Source organism: Cibotium barometz, chromosome 8, assembly GCF_041138505.1.
Source record: "Cibotium barometz isolate CiBa-2024 chromosome 8, ASM4113850v1, whole genome shotgun sequence".
In the NCBI taxonomy this organism is placed as follows: domain Eukaryota; kingdom Viridiplantae; phylum Streptophyta; class Polypodiopsida; order Cyatheales; family Cibotiaceae; genus Cibotium; species Cibotium barometz.
In genome coordinates, this window is record NC_141053.1 from 43,878,236 (window position 1) to 43,897,119 (window position 18,884).

General features: G+C 42.1%; 1 protein-coding gene across 1 annotated transcript in view; it reads right to left on the reverse strand.

The window, feature by feature from the left end:
- Window positions 1–9,607: 9,607 nt before the first annotated feature.
- LOC147636306 (ribosomal RNA-processing 7 protein) overlaps window positions 9,608–18,884 on the reverse strand; it is a 55,014-nt gene continuing 45,737 nt past the window's right edge. The window contains exon 7 of the mRNA XM_086801758.1: window positions 9,608–10,389. Within this exon, the coding sequence (XP_086657884.1) occupies window positions 10,304–10,389 (86 nt within the window). The 3' untranslated portion in view covers window positions 9,608–10,303. The remainder of the gene's footprint in view (window positions 10,390–18,884) is intronic.

Genomic DNA, 18,884 nt, shown 5'->3' on the forward strand with positions numbered 1-18,884 from the left:
AGCAGCTCACAACAAGTTCGCTCGCCAACAGCACACTCACCATGACTGCACATAATAATTGTTCAAAAATATAAAAAAAATTAAAAAAAAATCCCTAAGGCTTTTTTTTTTAAGGGTGTCGTGCAAAAGAACCCTCCAAAAGAGAGTGTTCACATGGCCAGCCATATTCTAGTGTTTTTGGGCTTTTGTATTGCATTATGGGCATCACCGTAGCCGCACCGGCATGGATCGCAACAACACGTGGTTGTGTGGCTTATCTTGCCTAGCCTTAGCTTTGTGGTGCTAGGCCTCTTTTTTCAACTTTCGCCCAAAACCTCTTTTATTTTATCTTCTTTCTTTTGGTGAATGGATTATAATTAAAGGACCATAGTAGCGTCTAAGTTTGCTACTATTGAAGAATCCTTTCATCTCCACAAATCTCTTTGCCCCCTTTCACACATGGGGTTATCCACACATGGGCTTCCATCTTCACTCCCACCTGATGCCATTCACACTGTCCACCATGTCCCCGTGCACATCTGCATCTTGTCCAGAGAAAAACACAGGGTTGTATTCTCAATGGTACCAGGATCCAATGGCACCAGAATACAAAAATACCTCTATCTCAAAAAGTGTATGCATACATGCACAAATAGAGTTCGATCCATATTTCCATGAACCAAACCAACTCTAGGACTGCTCGCAAGACTTATGCCCTCCATAGAGTTATCCATAGTTGTAGTTATAGTTCAAGGTGCGGCCGACTGTGAACCATACTCAACCACCATCTCATGTGTCTAGAACACAAGATCATAGAAGTCCATAAGCAGATGTACTGTCAGCCTCAATACCTTCGGGTGAATACAAAGATGTCACCAAGCGACTCCTAGATAACAACTGAGCCTGTCTGTAAAGGGAGCGGAGGTGCTACCCCCCTCTTGAGCATCAGGTAATGCTCCAGACCCATGCTTTGCTGAACCTGAATGAGCCGTAACAAGAGTCGACTCCAACTCATAGGCATCAAGATAAAGCTGCAACTCCTGAGGTGAATCTGCTAAGTCACCCTCCTCCATCCACTTCGCATCCATCAATGAACCTCCTCCATCCACTTCGTATCCATCAGTGAACAGCTCTTGAACTTCACAGGATAGCGATGGGAAACCTTACCCTGTACCTTTCTTTCCTTATGTGCCAGTATATGCTCAGGAATAAGAACCTCATCAAGTTCCTCCACTTCCATCTGAGCCTCATCTGATACATCCTCAGGCACCCAAAACCTGCTTGCACTCCACCCAAGTGATAAGCACAAGTCCTCGATGAAGCATAGTAGATCACCACTGCTAAACATAGAAAGAAACTGTCTTCCGAACCCATGACGCCTCTATGAAGATACCACCGGTGACACACTGTTGAAAGCCATAGCCTTCAACGCATCTCCTGCACCATAACACTTCAACTGCTTCTTGTTCCTGGCCGACTACTTCTTGTCCTTGGTGTCTTTTCTCCTGAGCTTCATCTTCAACTCTTGCTCTTCACCTCATATAGGCAAAGACACAAAATCCTGCAGTGTGTCCTACACTTCCTTTTCACTTTCCTCATGTTGAAGCTTTTGATGTGACTCTCATGAGACAACCACGAGCTCGCCCCCTTAGGAAAGTTGGCGATTGTCCCGACCAAAGCAACCACGGACTCGCCTCCTTGAGAAAGTCAAAACCGGCCTTCAGAAACCAAAGGGCGGTGGAACACTCGCACATAAAACACTTCAACACCATTGAGGACCTAGAAAAGGAAAACAAACAGGGGGAGCTAGAGTGCTCCTGCAAATAGTACACGGACACCGATTGGCCCCAAAATGCAGTGGCGCCCCTTGCGGTATTTCTTTAATTGATTATAAGAGCTTTGATTACAATATAAGGCTGGTAATTCAGCCGTCCCAGTAGAACTCCTGAAGCCTGCAAAGAACCTGCATCTGGCTTCTTGTCCACACGGCATCCACAAATAAATCCAGCCATTGTTCACATCGAAAGACTCTCTCACATTGAGTCTGCATACAGAAGCTTTCTCCCATGATCAAGGCTGCCACAACCATCCATAGCCTCTCACACTATGAGCAACATCACACCCTGACACATCCAGTGCTTCTACATCACAACACAGACTCCCAAACTGTCTCAGCACAGCATACCATACAATTGACACACCTGTACAAACCCTCTCTACCATCCAAGGGTACTATCCATCTCTGTCATGGATTCCCTGTCCCTTGTCCTATCAGTATAGCAAGGCTGTACCAAACATGTGTCCACTCCTGTACCTTCTGCCTGCATGTGACCTATCTCATGGAGAAACCCAAAAACAGCGCAGCAATCGACTGAATCAACGCCGCCTGTACTTGCACAGCCGGCTGTACCTGCAGCAGTCGTACCTGTACCTGCTGTCGTACAGATCAGTATGGGCAAGCTATACGGCCTGTTCTTCCAGAACTCACAGCAGCCACTCCTGACTGGAAAAGCACACCCACCACAAAAGATAGGCGCCTGCTGCTTTTTCTGCCCTGCAGCCCCTCTTTTACCAAAAAGCTCACACGTGGCCCCAAAATAGCTTATGGGCCACGTTTTCTTTTATGAAGGGCTTAATAATGACTTTTAAAGGTTTTTAAACCTTTTAAGCTAAAATCTCTTTGCCCCCTTTCACACATGGGCTTATCCACACATGGGCTTCCATCTTCACTCCCACCTGATGCCATTCACACTGTGTCCACCATGTCCCCGTGCACATCTGCATCTTGTCCAGATAAAAACACAGGGTCGTAACAGATCATATAAAATGAAAACATAAAACCATGTATAAAAAATGTATGTCTACACTGGCACGAAATAACATAGGCATCACACTGTCTATGGGTGAAAAGATATGTCGATAACACTACCACACCCACTACGCAGCATTGTGCCCAATATGGCACACCACCATATTAGTGTGTCGATGAAGAACCACCACCATTTTTAACATGTTGCACCTTATGCATCACCGTATAAGCTCTTACCCAGTGCACAATTATAGGAACTAGAACTTGCTTGACCGAGGCAAAAGATAGAAAATTATCTGCCTCATAACTATGGAACTCGGTTGGAACATTAATGGAAAAGGCATCTGACATCGAGGATATCTCGTGGCACTCATGTATACCAGTTGCCTGACATAGTGCTACGACCTGAAAAATTGCTAGCTTACAACGATTCTTAATCCTAACTATGGCCATCAAAGATAGGGATATTTCTAGAATCTTTTCTAGTTTCACACCATCTAATATAACTAGGAAGACCCAGTCAAGCTGTGTTGCTACATATTATTGAACATTTTGAAATCCTTCCATATGCATACTGTTAACTTCAAATTTGAGCCATGTTCCCTAGCCAAATTAATGGCTCTAGGTGTCATATCAATGATATCACCATCTCTAACTAATTGTCTGATTTTGTTGTTTTGCTAGGTGAGAAGATTTATTTTTCTATGTGCTCTCTTCAGGTACACTCCTTGACACTTACTACACTTATTTTCATTCTCATCAAACCCTCCCAACACCCTGGTTGTTAGAGAATACACACTTTGTTGTGAAGCGTTTCTGCCTGTCATGTAGGCATTATGCCCCTTTGAGCTCGTAGAGACATCCATTGTCATCTTCTCTCTATAATGCATGCTTTTATTACACCCAGCATACTTTTGGTTTCCAAATACCTCACAAACTACTTTATCTACCCCACGATCGATTGGAACACATGAGCCTTCTCTTCGCATGGTAGAGTACCCCCCATAATATCTTTAAGACTAGATGACCCACAGTGTAAAGAGGATGTCTCTTTGGCATTCTCTTCGCACGATAGAGTACTGACAAGTTAAGTGCATTAAACACAAGGATTAAATTGCACTATAGGAAAATAGTACTTCAAAATTAAAAAAGAAAAAATCTTCGATAAACAAGGAATAAATATTTGATATTATATCTCCCATAGAGAGTTTGCATGTAATTTCTATTTTAAATTAATTATTATATGTACTGAAAGTATACAAAAAGAATATTTTTTTGTACAACATATCTTTATGTATTTTTACTTAATTGAATGATCCAAGGAAAGGAAATTATGAGGACAATGTAACCATATGGTCAAATTTCATTCTTAACGGTTAGATTTTCTCAGATCTCCATTGGAAATTTACTTCAAAGTCTTAGAGCAGTTGAACATAATTGGTAAATTAATTATAAAAATTTATTTTTATGTGTCATGCAATAATTTTATGTGAGAAAGTAGTGCTAATCATGGTGAATCTATGGAAAACAACTTGGTTTAATTCGAATAAGAAAATGTCTATTTTCATCCATTTTATGTGAAAATAGCTCTACTTTCTTCCCTTCCAAGCCTAAACTCAAGTCTAACTAAGCTTAATAAAGTAGGTTAGGTAATGTGCCAAACCTAGGTGGAGACCCCTAAGGTGGCCATGTGTTTAACATGTCACCTACACATGGCATGCATTCCACCTTAATGTGCCATCTCATCATTGATGACATGGCATGCCACCTCATCATTGATGACATGGCATGCCACCTCATTATTAATGGCATGGCTTGCCACCTCATTAGATTCCATGCCGCCACATGCATTAACACATCATCAAGGAGGAAGAGCTACCACATCACTCAAACATCCACCACCCATGGATATATCACATCATCTTGAGTTGGTGCCACTTGTCACACATATGTATGTGACATTAGTATTCTCCCATGCCATGTTATCAACTGGATTTTCCATGTCATCATCACCTCCCATGCATGGGTGTATCCATTCATAGTTTCACATACATGTAAAATATCTATGTATATTTAATTTATAGATAATCCATGCATATGCATGTAAAAATATATATATATATATATAATTTATAGAAAATTCATGCATATGTATGTAAAATACTCTTATCAACTGGATTTTTCATGTCATCATCACCTCCCATGCATGGGTGTATCCATTCATAGTTTCACATACATGTAAAATATCTATGTATATTTAATTTATAGATAATCCATGCATATACATGTAATATATATATATATATTAAATAGATAATTCATGCATATATATGCAAAATAATCTTATGATATTTAATTTTTAAATAAAATATACATCAATTAGAAAATATATTATTACACCTATATGATTTTTCAAAAATTAGCTATTTATTAATTTATTTAATATATAATTTAAAGGATGTTTTTTTAATTATTATTTTTTATTTTTAAATAATAAATAATATATATAAATTAATAAATACATTATTTTATAGTTAAAAATATTTTTTCTTGTATATTTTAAAAAATATTTTATTTATTTTTTAGAATTATTATTTTAAAATATTTCTTTTTAAAAAAATATAGGATCAAATTCCTTTCCTATTTTAAAAATCTAACCAAAGATATCATATAGATTTAATTAAAAAGATATATTTATCAATCCATAATCATCCAATTGAATAAGAGAAAACTTATCTTATAAATTAGAATATCCAATACAATGCAAGATAAGAGAAAGTTACTTGCTATAAATGCATACATTTCTATGCTTATTTCATTCAATCATATCTTGGTGTCTCTTCATAGTATTTTTTTATAGAAAATGTGCTCACAACGTCATAGAAGTAATAAATCTGATAAGAATAGGAAATGCCTTACTCATGAGGCTCAAGAACGGAGAGAAATATGATAGCTCGCGAGTGGAAAAGAGAGTCGAGAGCACACAACGAGCGTTAACGTTGGTGGGCCACCACCACCCTCACCTCCTTCACATGAGCCTCCTCCATCTCTCCCCACTATTGTCCCCTTGATTTGAATGAAGCGTGTGAGCCGCCTCCTCCTCCTCCTCCTCCTAGTGAGTGTGAATGCAAGAACCAGCATAGGCAAGCCAACCATACGTCATTGTGTGTGTCCAAGATGATTCACAACTTGTTTCAAGATCTCACTCCCTTGTCACAATCTGTTGTTCTCACATCTCTTATTGACCATCCGGACCTAGGCGAGTGTAGGGATATTGTTGGGATTCGTGAGCATCAAGAGAGGAGAGAAGGCGCTGAGGTTCGTGAGCCAGATGCCTTATGCCATCACCTTTCATGTGTCGAGGGGATGTGTGTTGCATATGAGGGGTTGGCAGCGTACCTATGCAGCGTGAGGGGGATGTTAGTGACATTGATGTAGTGCATTAGTGACAATATGAGTATGTAGTGTGCCAGCTTGATGGTGGTGGGGGGGAAATCCAAGAGGTTTTAGCTCGTGGAGAAACATACTCCACGTGCATTATTCACCACTACTTTTAGAGAGCACATCTACCCTTATATATGACACACCCATTTTGCCAAGGGGTGGGACCGTCAGTTTCATGCATGCTTGGAGTAGTTTCCCATTGGTGTGATTATCTCAGTGGTGGACTTGATGAGAACTATACTTTCTTGCCCTACCAGGAGATACTATGTGAGTACTACTTTTCAACAGAGCAAGTATAATATCTTTGATTTCTTTGTGATGTAATAGATTTCTTTTGACCATTCTATTAAGTTGTATTGCACTTTAGGTGGCTATTTTGGTGTATATTAGCTATCATCATGTAGAGATACACTTGAATGGAGTTACCAGCATCCGTGACGCGCATATCATTATTAGGGGGAGTACCATTTTTACATTTAGTGATGATCACTCGCATGATGCACATTTTGTACAACATTTTTTATCCCTTCATAATGCATTTATAATGGATCGTGGAGTGACATGGCATGAACGGTGGATTTGGTCTGATGGATATGGTGGTCAGCTCAAGTTCTTGATGAGGAAATTCTATTCTAGGTGGCACTCATCGGCGATTGGTAGACAGGTCATTTGGAGCTTTTCTGAGACTGGCCATGGGAAGGGTAGCATGACGGTGATGGTGCATGCATGAAGGACGCTTTACGGCATCACCGGCTTTGGCACAATGGAGAGTGGTTTAGAGATGCACAATAAGTGGTGGAGTGGTGTACAATGCACTTGAGTGTGGTAGTGTGACCTCTTCTTATCCCTCATGTGATATGAGGATGGTCAAGAGATATTTTTGTGTGTGGATGGTAGCACTATTGATCGCTCAATGGCATTTGACACTGGCAGACAGTTCAAGGCACTTTGGGCTTCCACTCCATTCGGAGCACCTCTCTCGTAGCAACCCCACTATCTTCACATGACAGTTTGCATGCTTCGGTGAAGAATGCATTGAGAGTGATTGGGATGAGTGTGTCATGTTGGCACTTGAGATTTACTTTGGGAGAATCGTTATGCTCATTGCCCGGGGATGTGAGGAAGCCAAATGAAATTGGCACCTTCACAGTAGCCTTGAGCTACTAATAATTGCTTTTCCATCCACCTTTTGATACCATGAAGATACCATGTAGCCTTCATAGTAGCCAAATGGGATTGCCATCTTCCAAGCGCTTGAGATTTATGTTGGGAGAATCACTGTGAGCATTCCTTGGGAATGTGAGGTACACAAATGGGATTGCTACTAAGACAATCAATAAGCTGATTTATTGACCATGGATGATATCTTTACTATCATTGTCCCCGATGACAATGATGAGAAGGTGGACTACTATTTTTTGAGATGCTCTATGATGAAGAGAACTCTCAAAACGAGGATGCCATTGATGGTCATGGGGTTCAGTTTGATACACATAGTATAGTCGTGGTGGTAGGCTACTATTTTTAGGCATGGGAGATACATTCAGTTCTAGTAGTACGAGGTTGATCGTGAGGCCTACATCTTCTCTAATCGATCAAGCTTTATCTTGATCGAGTTCAGATATGCAAAAACGACGCTCAACCTCTTTGGCGGCTTCATGTAGATAAGCACGAGAGCATATTAGATGTATACAGACCGATACAGTATTATAACATACCCCAAATGGAAAAAAATTCCACAATTGATGGTTTTTTTTAGCACAATCAAAATAAAACCGCATGGCAATCCTCTAATCCAAGCAATGTGGAAAGCATGAAACAGATGTAAACAAGAGCTGCAGCTTCATACTAAATATAGAAGACGCACATGTTTTGAATCTGGATTTGGTGTGGTTCTCGACTGCGATAGCAAGCAACATCCCTGCAGATCAGTTTAAACTTGCACACAAACTTCACAAAAAGGGAATACAACCCTAGGGTGACCTATGGTGTAATACGAGGGACAAATACAAATCAGATCGAATTTTATGTACAGAGTTCAGACTCTCTCCAACGGATCTACTTGTAATTAAAGACAAAATGCTTTTATGGCCTGAGGAGAGATTTGGATTTCTCCAACTCAAAGGCCCGCAGTCTCATAAGGCTTTCTCGAAATCCAAACGGAGCGTGTTACCTTTTCTCCCTCTCCCCTCTCAAGATCCTCCATTACATTATTGCAAACAATAGATGGAACCTGTTTTGGTATAGGAAACAATGGAGTTTTAAATTCTCAAAAATATGGTCACCCATTATCCCACCAAAGAAATCTTGTTTGATGTGGTTAATCATGCACAAAGCACTATGGACAAATGCCCATGCAAATAGATTTGGATATGGGGACCGACTATGCCCAAGATGTAAAAAGGAGCCGAAAAAAATCACCCACCTCTTCATTAGCTATACATGCACTGTGGATGCTCCGAAATTTTTAAATCAATGTATTTCACTGGTCCAATATTGGGAATTGACCAAGATAGAAATCCTGTTAGAACAACAAATTAAATGCTCTGCAAAACTATGGAAAATTATCCATGCTCAATACTTGTGGTTTGTCTGGTTAAACTTAAATGCATGTATTTTTAGTCCTGATTTGATGCGGAGTCTACAAGCTAGTCCAAATGTGCAGATGAAAACTCTTCACAAATCCAATGTGCAAGCAATCAAAGCTCAATACACAAAGAATGCCATGGAAGAGCTCATCCAAATGAATAGGGCTCCAGGAATTTCACAAGATCAACGAAATCCACAAGGAACGCTTGGAAGAAGGCAATCAAGCCATCTCTTAAGAAATTAACCTGCTTTCAAGGACTCAAAACTCCAAAATTATATTGTGCATCTCATTGAAGTGAGAAATATAATTGCATAAAAGCTGGACATTAGGTTATAAGTTATGCTTCTTGAAAATGCTTTTTTGTAAACTTTATATTTATCTTTTAATATAACCACGCTTTTTTTTAAAAAAAAGTTAATATTATGTTCCTTGTTCCCTTCTTTTTTTCTCAAAGTGACGTATGTGAGGATGAAGGTATAGGTATTGCATTAATAAAATTAGATAATTTTCTCTTTAATTTCTTTTCCTGTGAAGTGACCTTCAATGGTCCAGCTTTGAATCAAGATCAAAGGCTATATTTTGGCATGTTTAATCTCACATGTCGAATATGAATTATGAGAGGTTCTAACATGACAGATGTATCTATTCACTTTTCTTATTCATGATGGAGTATACTTTTCTTATTCATGATGGAGTATATAAAAAATGTTGCAGCATTGTTGAAATGATCTGATATTCACAGCACTAATTAAATTCTACAAGATCTAGCACACTAAGTTCAAATATGATGGAGAATGAGAGCTAGATTCAATGTCCAACAAAACTCCAAAAGAAAATGTGATGTTTAAGCAAGACCTCAAAAGACCATGCTTAATCATATGGAAGCATAACTTTTAATACTCAGTTTCTCCTCTTCCCTAACGTGGTGGGAGACAGCCACCATGACAGACCTTGGATGATTCATTTCTTACAAGGGTAGAAGAGTGTAATCGCTACTTTTTTGTGTACCAGAGCTCCTAAAATATTGCGCAATGAATGCACACAAAAACGTGGACCATGGTAGAACTACTCACAGATAACAGCCCCTTCAAGTGATGTTGTGGCCTTCTAATACGTCAATGTTGCGACCATCTTGAGAGGGCTTATATAACCATGCACAATATGACCAGACTGTAGATTACGAAGCCCAAGACATCCAAAAACATGGCCGCATTAGTCTGTCTTTTGCTATGCAAGAGCCACATTTCATCAGATGTGTGAGTGAGAGTATTTGATGTTTTGTCTTGTTTAACTACATTATCTTCAAAAGACTGAATATTTCTTCCACTATTAGACTTAGGTAAAACAGGCCCGAAGCTAATCAAATCTCACACTGCCCTTGTGAGAGACTCTAATTATGCCCCCCAGCCCCTCAAGCCATATTAAAGGCTAGCAATCCACACAAAAATGCTTGCAAATTACTAAGCAGTGAGAGGAGCCTTTCAATACGGACAGAACTTGCGAGCCCCCCGTAAAGTCGCTATCTTCTTCTTATCCTCTTCAAATCGCTGTTGTAACTCTAAAATTTCTGTCATAAAAAACAGAGCACATCCAAATGTTACTATAATGAGAAAGGATCTAACAACCATGGTGATTTCTGCAAAAGAAGAAAAAGTAAAAGTAAACTGCCAAACTATACATGCCCATGCATGTGCCTGCTCTGACCATAGCCCTCATGCCTCTGCATCTCAGCCCCTCACCATCTTCCCTCTCCTAGCTGCTCCCAACTGTGCAATTATTTTGCCTTTGGGCCTCGTTTGACTCTCCAACAAAAAAGCTCCATGGCTAGCACTCCAACACACTTAAATGCATTCAGTTGGCGAGCGAGCTCTAATTCCTGCATTTGCTCAAGTTTGTCACCTTAGTGGACCAAGCTTTGGGTACCTGACAAACTGATGGCCACCTCCAGATAACTTGCAGGCCAGACTCAAGGGACATCCTAATACTGATGAAATACTTGAAGAGACAAGTTTCCTTGCCACTAATGGTAATGCAGATCCCAGTCACATCCCAAACAGGATTAACTGGAATTTTGGAAGCCCAACAGGCACCCAAGACATGAACCAATAATTGGGACACATTTTGGGCATAATATGAACATGTTTAATTGGTATTTTGGGGCCTGAAAAGGGCTGGCTGACTGGCATACGAACTGCCATCAAAATCCCTATATAAACGAACGTCAAGGGTCATAATTCAACATTCAGCAATTGGACAACAGTCCTCGGTTCTGGATCAGCAGAAGGCAATCCCAGGACAGTACAAGGAGCAATCAATTTAACGGTATTTAGGGACCTGAAAACGGCTGGCCAACCAGCATATGACCTGCCATCAAAATCCCTATACGAACGAAGGTCAAGGGTTATAATTCAGCATTCACAGAAATCGGACAACAGTCCTCGGTTCCGGATCAGCAGAAGGTAGTCCCAGGACAGCAATTTGCAGCACATGAAGCAACCTATTTAATCATTAGCATGCATAGAAATTAACGCATACCATTCAAGTGTCCATACGTACTTTGAATCTAAACAATCTTTGTGTATACATATCATGTTTTTGTAACCTACAGTAGAAGTGGCTTAGGTAAAGAGTCTCTCCTCTACTTCTCTCTACACTTCTTTGTGTCATCATTGAACACGTGATTTAGCATTAATCTATGTAGCCCAAATCCATCAAGAACAAGAAGCACAGCAAGCCACACGTGAAGCAAGGTTGGAAGAGTACAAGAAGAACACCAAGTGAGATGCCTGAAGAAGTTCGAGAATATGTTGGCAGCTTTCTTAAGGCTAAGTACAATCAATGCTACAGTGATAGCATAGGCACGTAAGGTTGATAAGAGCACTCCAATGGTTGAAACTCAGCAAGAGGAAGTTTCCTCACATGAGTTTGAGCCAAAGAAAGACTAGGGACAAAGGGATACTAGCGACGGGATCCACAGGTCCAGGTCAACCAAAATCTGCAAAGCCAACACCAATTCCACAACCAATGACCAAGACAGTTCTTCAAGTATTTCTCTAAATTCCATGTGGACGAAAATGAGGTGAGGTTAGTGCGGTTTATCTAGAGCTACCCACGTCTCATATATGAGATCATGCTATGACTTGATCCTGTATCTATCAATGCAATGCTCGTTGCATGACATTTAGCTGTAGAGACTCCCACCATGAGATGTGCTGGCTCAATGTTAAGTTCATCTTCATCAAGGAGATTTAGTGAAGCCATGTTCACATGCAATATCCTTTTCTGGAGTATCTGTTTAGCCTTGGCCTCCCTTGCCTTAACCTCTTCAAGATCTTGCTAGATATTTTCTTTTGCAATCTCCTTCCGTTGTTTTACAAGATGTTCTTGCAAGAGCATATCTTGGGTCAATGGTCCAATATTTTTTAAGTTTGCTTCCATTGACGTAACCCTCCATTTGTATGCCCTCAAATGTCTCAATTCTAACTGACCCCTGTACAGAAGTTTCCATACCAGAAACTCCTAGGTTTCCATTCGAAATAGAGATAGTAAGTTCGATCCTAGAGTTGGATCGGACATTGGATAAAGCAAAGTTGCATCTGCCCAGCACATGGCATATTTACTCTTTCTCCTGAAAAGTTTGAAGTTTTTCGCAAACTGCGGGGCTTGCCTAGCTCGCGCAGGCTGGCCCTCCTGGCTGGGCTCCCCATGGGCTAGCCCATGGCCTGGCAAAGCCATGGGGCTGGCTGACTGGGCTGCTCAGGCCACATATGCTGGCCTCAAGGCTGGCCGCCTTGCTGTCCAGGCCCCCCTAGTGCTGGCTGACAGCATGCCCAGTCTACTAGGACTGTTGGGCAGTGGCCACGGGTTACCTAGACCCCTAGGGTGGCCTAAGGCCTACCCTATGCTCAGTCAAGGGATACAAAACCCCTTCTTGGAGTCACCCAAAGGGCTTGCCCCTTCTCCCACATGCAAGTACATGCTTCGTAAGACTCAGATGCTTGGTATTTGGCTATAAGCTGAACACCCGGAACACCTGTCATCATTCCAAAGGGTGATTCATAGCATGGACTGGCACTACTTCATGTGTAGGACAATGCACACCTGACCAAGATCATGTAAGGACTTGTACACCTGAACTTGGACGCTTAAGAGTGGAACCTTGGTTGACTCGTCCCGCAGTGGGGCTCACATGGGACCAATTTCCACTCCAAGTCCTGCACGTGCTGTACAGATATGTCCACGTGGCATCCAAGTGCGGGATGCATGTGACAATGAAAGTACAATAACATGAAAAGGTAACACACACTAAATACCTTAGGATGTGTTCCTATGCATGGTGGAAAAATAAGGAGAGTAAAAAGTGCCCCGGCTATCCTATGGTGTTCACACACCACTGCTTGTGACAGATGCCAACAAACCCCCCTTGGTTGATGATGTGAACATGTACATGGATAGGCTGATCAATGCCCAAAGGGCAATAAGCCCAGAGCACACAGCAAGGGTAGGCAGTGGACAGGTGCGAAAGGCGTGTATTAAATATGCATGAGCAGGTCGTGGGCTCTTATTAAACAGGGCGACTCATTCTAGAGCATACTGACTAGCATAAAGGGCACTATAAATAGCTTAGGCCAGAATTCATTTGAGTATCTTAGCATTCACAAAGAGTTGCAGTTTTCCAGGGGTGCTGCCACACAAGAATACACCACGCGACACGTGGACACGAACAATTTCTTGCCTTATTAGATGCAAGAGCAACACCAGCTACTTCCTCGAGTCATCCTCCCGAGAGAATGAACTTCAATAAGTATAATGGTAAACTCGACCGCACGACTCTTTATTCCCGGTTGCATCAATTTGAAGCTTATTTTGCTGCTGTTAAGAAAAATGATACTGACAGAGTGATCTTGGCTAGTTGGTATTTAGAGGGCGAGGCCATCCCATGGTGGACTCAGTGAGCTCATGCCCACACCAGATTCGGTATGGCAGCTTATGTCTGGGACGAATCCGTCGTAGATCTCTTAAGCGGCGGTTTCTACCACGCCCATTACCTTGAGCGACTCAAAGACGAGTTCAAGGGGGCACGTCAAAACACACAACCAGTCCTGCAATTTGCCAACAAAATTTCAAACTTATGTTTGCAATTAGGCATTTCTGATAAGGACAAGAAAGGGCAGTTTCTCTATGGCCTCAACATGCAAATCCAATGGGAAGTGCATATGTTTCGACCAGCCACCTTCGAAGATGTCCTCTCACTTGCACAGTGCTCAGATAAAGTACAATGGAGGAAAGCCCAAGACTTCCCAACCCGGCTGTCACGTGCATCCCACACTTGGATGCCACATAGACATATCTGAACAAGAAGGTGCAAGACCTGGAGTGGAAACTGGTCCCATGTGAGCCAGTCCGGGACGAGTCACCCAGGGTTCCACTCTATGCGTCCGAGGTCAGGTATGCATTGTCCTGCACATGAAGCAGTGCCAATCCATACTATGAGTTTCCCTCTAGAATGATATCAGGTGATCTGAGTATCTGGTCTGCGACGACCGAGTGCCGGACATCTGTATGCATGTAGGTTTGCATGTAGAGAACGGGCCAGCCCGTAGGGATACCCTACGTCAAAGCCTAAAGCTCTTGCTATGGGCATGGGGGAGGTGTAGAACCACCCTCAAGGGGCCAGGAGGGCCCCAGGCTGTGCCCACCAGCCTTGGCTTGGGCTGGGAGGGCTGTCGGCCAGCCCTAGGGGCTCTGGAGTCTGGACAGGCAGCTGATAGGGCCCCAGGCCCTGGATAGCCTGTCGGGTGTGGGGCAACCCACACAGCCAACACATGGGCTGCCCACCAGCAATCCAGATGTGTGCATATTGGCCATCCCTTGCATAGGTGTGAAACGTCTGGTTTAACTAGCATTTAATGCTATTTTTCAATAGGCCGACTTCTATAAGTTGGCCGACGTGAAGCATGAGAGGGCATAAAAAGCCCAGCAAGATTTCAGGTTTGATATCTCATAATTCACGACGGGTTGCTGCATTCCAAGGGCCAGGACAACCAAGGTGAAAAGTGCAAGTCAAGATTAGGTCTTTATTTTCTGATTTACATCATTCTAATACATAGGGTATTTGGGACCCGTCACCCAATATTGTATCCTCTTCTCCCTCTCTCTCTCTCTCTCTCTCTCTCTCTCTCTCTCGCATTATATTTGTCAAGAAAGATTGCTGCATTCTAAGCATTGAAGTTATCGATTCAACCACAAAGCTTCCACAAGGCTAGAACCAGACGAGGTCTTCCCAGGACAAAGCACGGGAGACTCTAGCTGAAAGCACTCTATTCGTTTGTGTAGTGCTACATGTGAACAGGCACTTACCAAGGGCACTTTTTATCCTATGAGGTTTTTCCCCCTGGACATTTGGTGTGACAGGACACCTAGACTAGGTTTATTATTATCACTTGTACTTGTCTATTTGATTATTATTGCGTGAACAGATGTGGAAGCTCTTCTGCCACTCTCTCTCCAGCTCGTTTTTGCTTCCTGTGTGAGTGTGTCAGCTTTCTTTGCCCTGCAAACCCTAACATTAGCTTCCTAAGAGCTAACATTTAGTATCACAACCCTTCGTTCCCGCCATTTTAGGGTTGCTACAGATTTAGGTTTTCAATCCGTTTTCGGGTTTCTACTCTGAATCTACCCAAACCCATCATACACGGGAAACTACAGGACATCTCGGAATTGCCAAACTGGTCAAATCCTGAAACCCCTAATTTCAAGCCCAGTGTGTTGCTAACTCCAAGAACTGTTGCAATTTGGCTTCCTACAACCCAATGTGTTGCCTTTTGCACCATCGATCCTACTTGTCAAGAAGAAGGATGGGTCTTCTCAATTGTGTGTCAATTATTGTGCACTCAATAAGCTGACTATCAAGAGTAAGTTCTCGATGCCTCAAATAGATTACATTCTTGAGAGGCTGAATGGAGCTAAGGTGTTCTCCAAATTGGACTTGAAGAGTGGGTACCACCAGGTGAGGATTGTTGAGGGAGACATCCCCAAGACAGCCTTCCGTACGGAACGGGATCAATATGAATTTGTGGTCATGCCTTTTGGCTTGACAAATGCCCCAGCCACATTCAACTGCATAATGATGCGTGTGTTCAGGTACTTAATAGTAAAGTGTGTGTTCATATTTTTGGACGGCATACTAGTGTTTTCAGCTACTGTTGAGCAGCATGACATTGATGTGTAGAAAGTCCTCAAGTTGCTGGAAAGCAACGACCTCCACGCCAATGAGAAGAAGTCAGAATTTTATTTGTTCGAGGTTTAATACCTTGGATACATTATCAGTGCCGAGAGCATCCGACTTGATCCGGCCAAGGTGGCCGAGATTGTCAATTGGGAAGCACCACAGGTTGCTTATGACATTAAATCCATTGTGGGTATATGCCAAGCATACTTTAGGCACATAGACAAGTTTTTTGACCTCTCGACGAATCTCACCAATCTGCTAAAGGGCGTCAAGACTAGAAGACAGCGGATTTGAATGACTCCACGGGCGTTAAGAGGCATTCAAGAACCTCAAGGTAGCTTTGTCAGAAGCGCCTTGTTTAGCGCTTGCCTCGTGGGACGAGCCATTCCAGGTGATCACCGATGCGAGTAACATCACAATGGGAGGTGTATTACATGTCTCGTAAGTTACTACCCGCAAAAAAGAATTACTCGGTCTACGATCTAGAACTCCTCGCAGTTAGTCAGGCCCTGATACATCGAAAACATTTTCTCTATGGCCGTGAATTTGAGGTTCACATTGACCATTAAGCATTACGCTGGATTCAAACAATGCCAAGTGTACAATGGAGTGACCATCGGTACCGCTGAAGCCAAATTTTCCAACAATTTGGTGGTATGATCGAGTACCTTCCAGGAAAGGCCAACCATGCTTTGAGCAAGAAGGGACAAGTGACTTTAATTCAAACCACCTGTAACATGCAACAGAAGTATTCGTAATTAAGGATCCTGTCACACAAGTCTCACACCGCCTTCTGTATCCTGAGTTTCGCGCGTTTAGCAATCCACTTACATGACTTCAAACTTAAAGAGATTTAGAGAGAGAAAGAAAGAAAGAGAGAAACTGTACACCGTGTGGGGTCCCGCATTACCCATTGAAGGGCCCCCTATCCCGTTACCGGAATAGTATTTGCTTTATTACTTTGAAGAGACTGACTTTGGACTGATGATAAGCCAAACGCAAGATCTCGGAGGACCAAGAGTCGGGCTGAACTCGGCTGTAGAAGCACCAATGATGACCAATCTCGAGCCTATGCACTCTTCCCAATGGAATGAGGGAAGGCTACAAATATGAGGTTGAGGTATGGGCTATTTGGGACTGTTCTAAGCTATGTATGAATGCTGAAAATGAATGAATGAATGCGGGTTACCTTCTCTAGCAAAACGATGATGATATGTATGCTAATAACTGCTTCTATGTAGAAAACGCAAGGTCTCCTGATGGGCTGAATGCTGATACTAATGCATTTTGTTGATGAAGGCTGAATGCACATGCATTGATGCTCCTAGTTGCTGAAGGATGAAACGCTGAGGGCTGAAGTGCTCTAGATGCTGAATGGTCAATCGTTGATGCTCCTTAGGCTGAAGGCTCCAACGCTTGATGCTTGACTGCTGAATTATGATATGATCGAATGAAGGGTGTAAAAGGAAGCCTGTTAATATGAGAGCTAGGGCTGCTCAGTTGTAGCTAGTTTGCTACACGACTTGTCCATGATGATAAATGGTATTAAATGCTGAAAATTATGGGAAAAATGCCAGATAAATGCTAATAAATATCCTAAAAATACTATATGCTATTTCAAGGCTTCTACAATGGTCTATCTGCAATGGATGAATGATATGCAATATGCAGAGTACTTTCTAATGCAAACCCTAAGGTTTCTACTAACTCTACATGCATGAATGAATCTCTTCAAGTGGGTTAAGGGACTTGACTGACTAACTGACTCACTATGGCTGAGAAATGACCTAAGTAGCTCGTGCCTAACATATCTTGGACTGAGGATTACAATGGGGTCACGACGTACGACAAATATCATCCTAAAGGGTGCTAATACTGTACAATGTTGCACTGATGATGATGAGCCATCTTGTCACCATGTACTACAGTGCAGAGTGCATGTGACATTCCTTCCTGCTTAGCTTGGCGGTAGGTTCATGGCTTCCAAGTAGTCCGACAACAACTGGGGGTACTCTTGAAAGAACTCTTCGTCTAGCCAAATGGCTTCGTGGGTACCTCGATCTCGGAACTTCGTATAGAATTAATGTATTCGTCGACCAGAACCATGCTTCCAACGATGAAGAAGAATCTGATCAGGCTCAATGACTTCTGCTTCGTCTACCACGTCTAGCTGTTGTTCATCTGATACATCAAACACTTCTCGTCCAAAATATGGTTTTAGCCAAGAAACATGGAAAATATCATGCATTGTCCAACTGTTAGGCAACTTCAACTTCATGGAGACATCACTTATCTTTTTAACTATTGGAAAAGATCCAAAACTATGGAAAGAGAGCTTGGGACAACGTTTGCCCACTTGTTTCAATCTCTGTTTCATGATGCACAGATAGACCCAATCCCCTTCCTTGAAGTGGACGTCTTGTCTAGGCTTATTTGCATGTCTGCCTATAAGCTTCCTGGGCTTTGGTCAAGCGGTCTTTAACTGACTCAATGATTTCGGAAAATAATTCCGTCGTTTTGTTAGCCTCAATGTGATATGCAGCGGAAGTCTTTGTATTGGAAGATCCTGTCACACAAATGCTCACACCGTCTTCTGTATCCTGAGTTTCGTCAGTTTAGCAATCCACTTTAATACTTCAAACTTTAAAGAGATGAGAGAGAGATATATGAGAACTGTACACCAGATTGGGTCCCAAATTACCCACTGAAGGGCCCCCTATCCCGATAACGAGATAGTATTTGCTTTATTACTTTAGAGAGAATGACTGTGGACTATAGATAAGCCAAACACAAGATCTCCGAGGATCGGAAGCTTGGCTGAACTGTACACG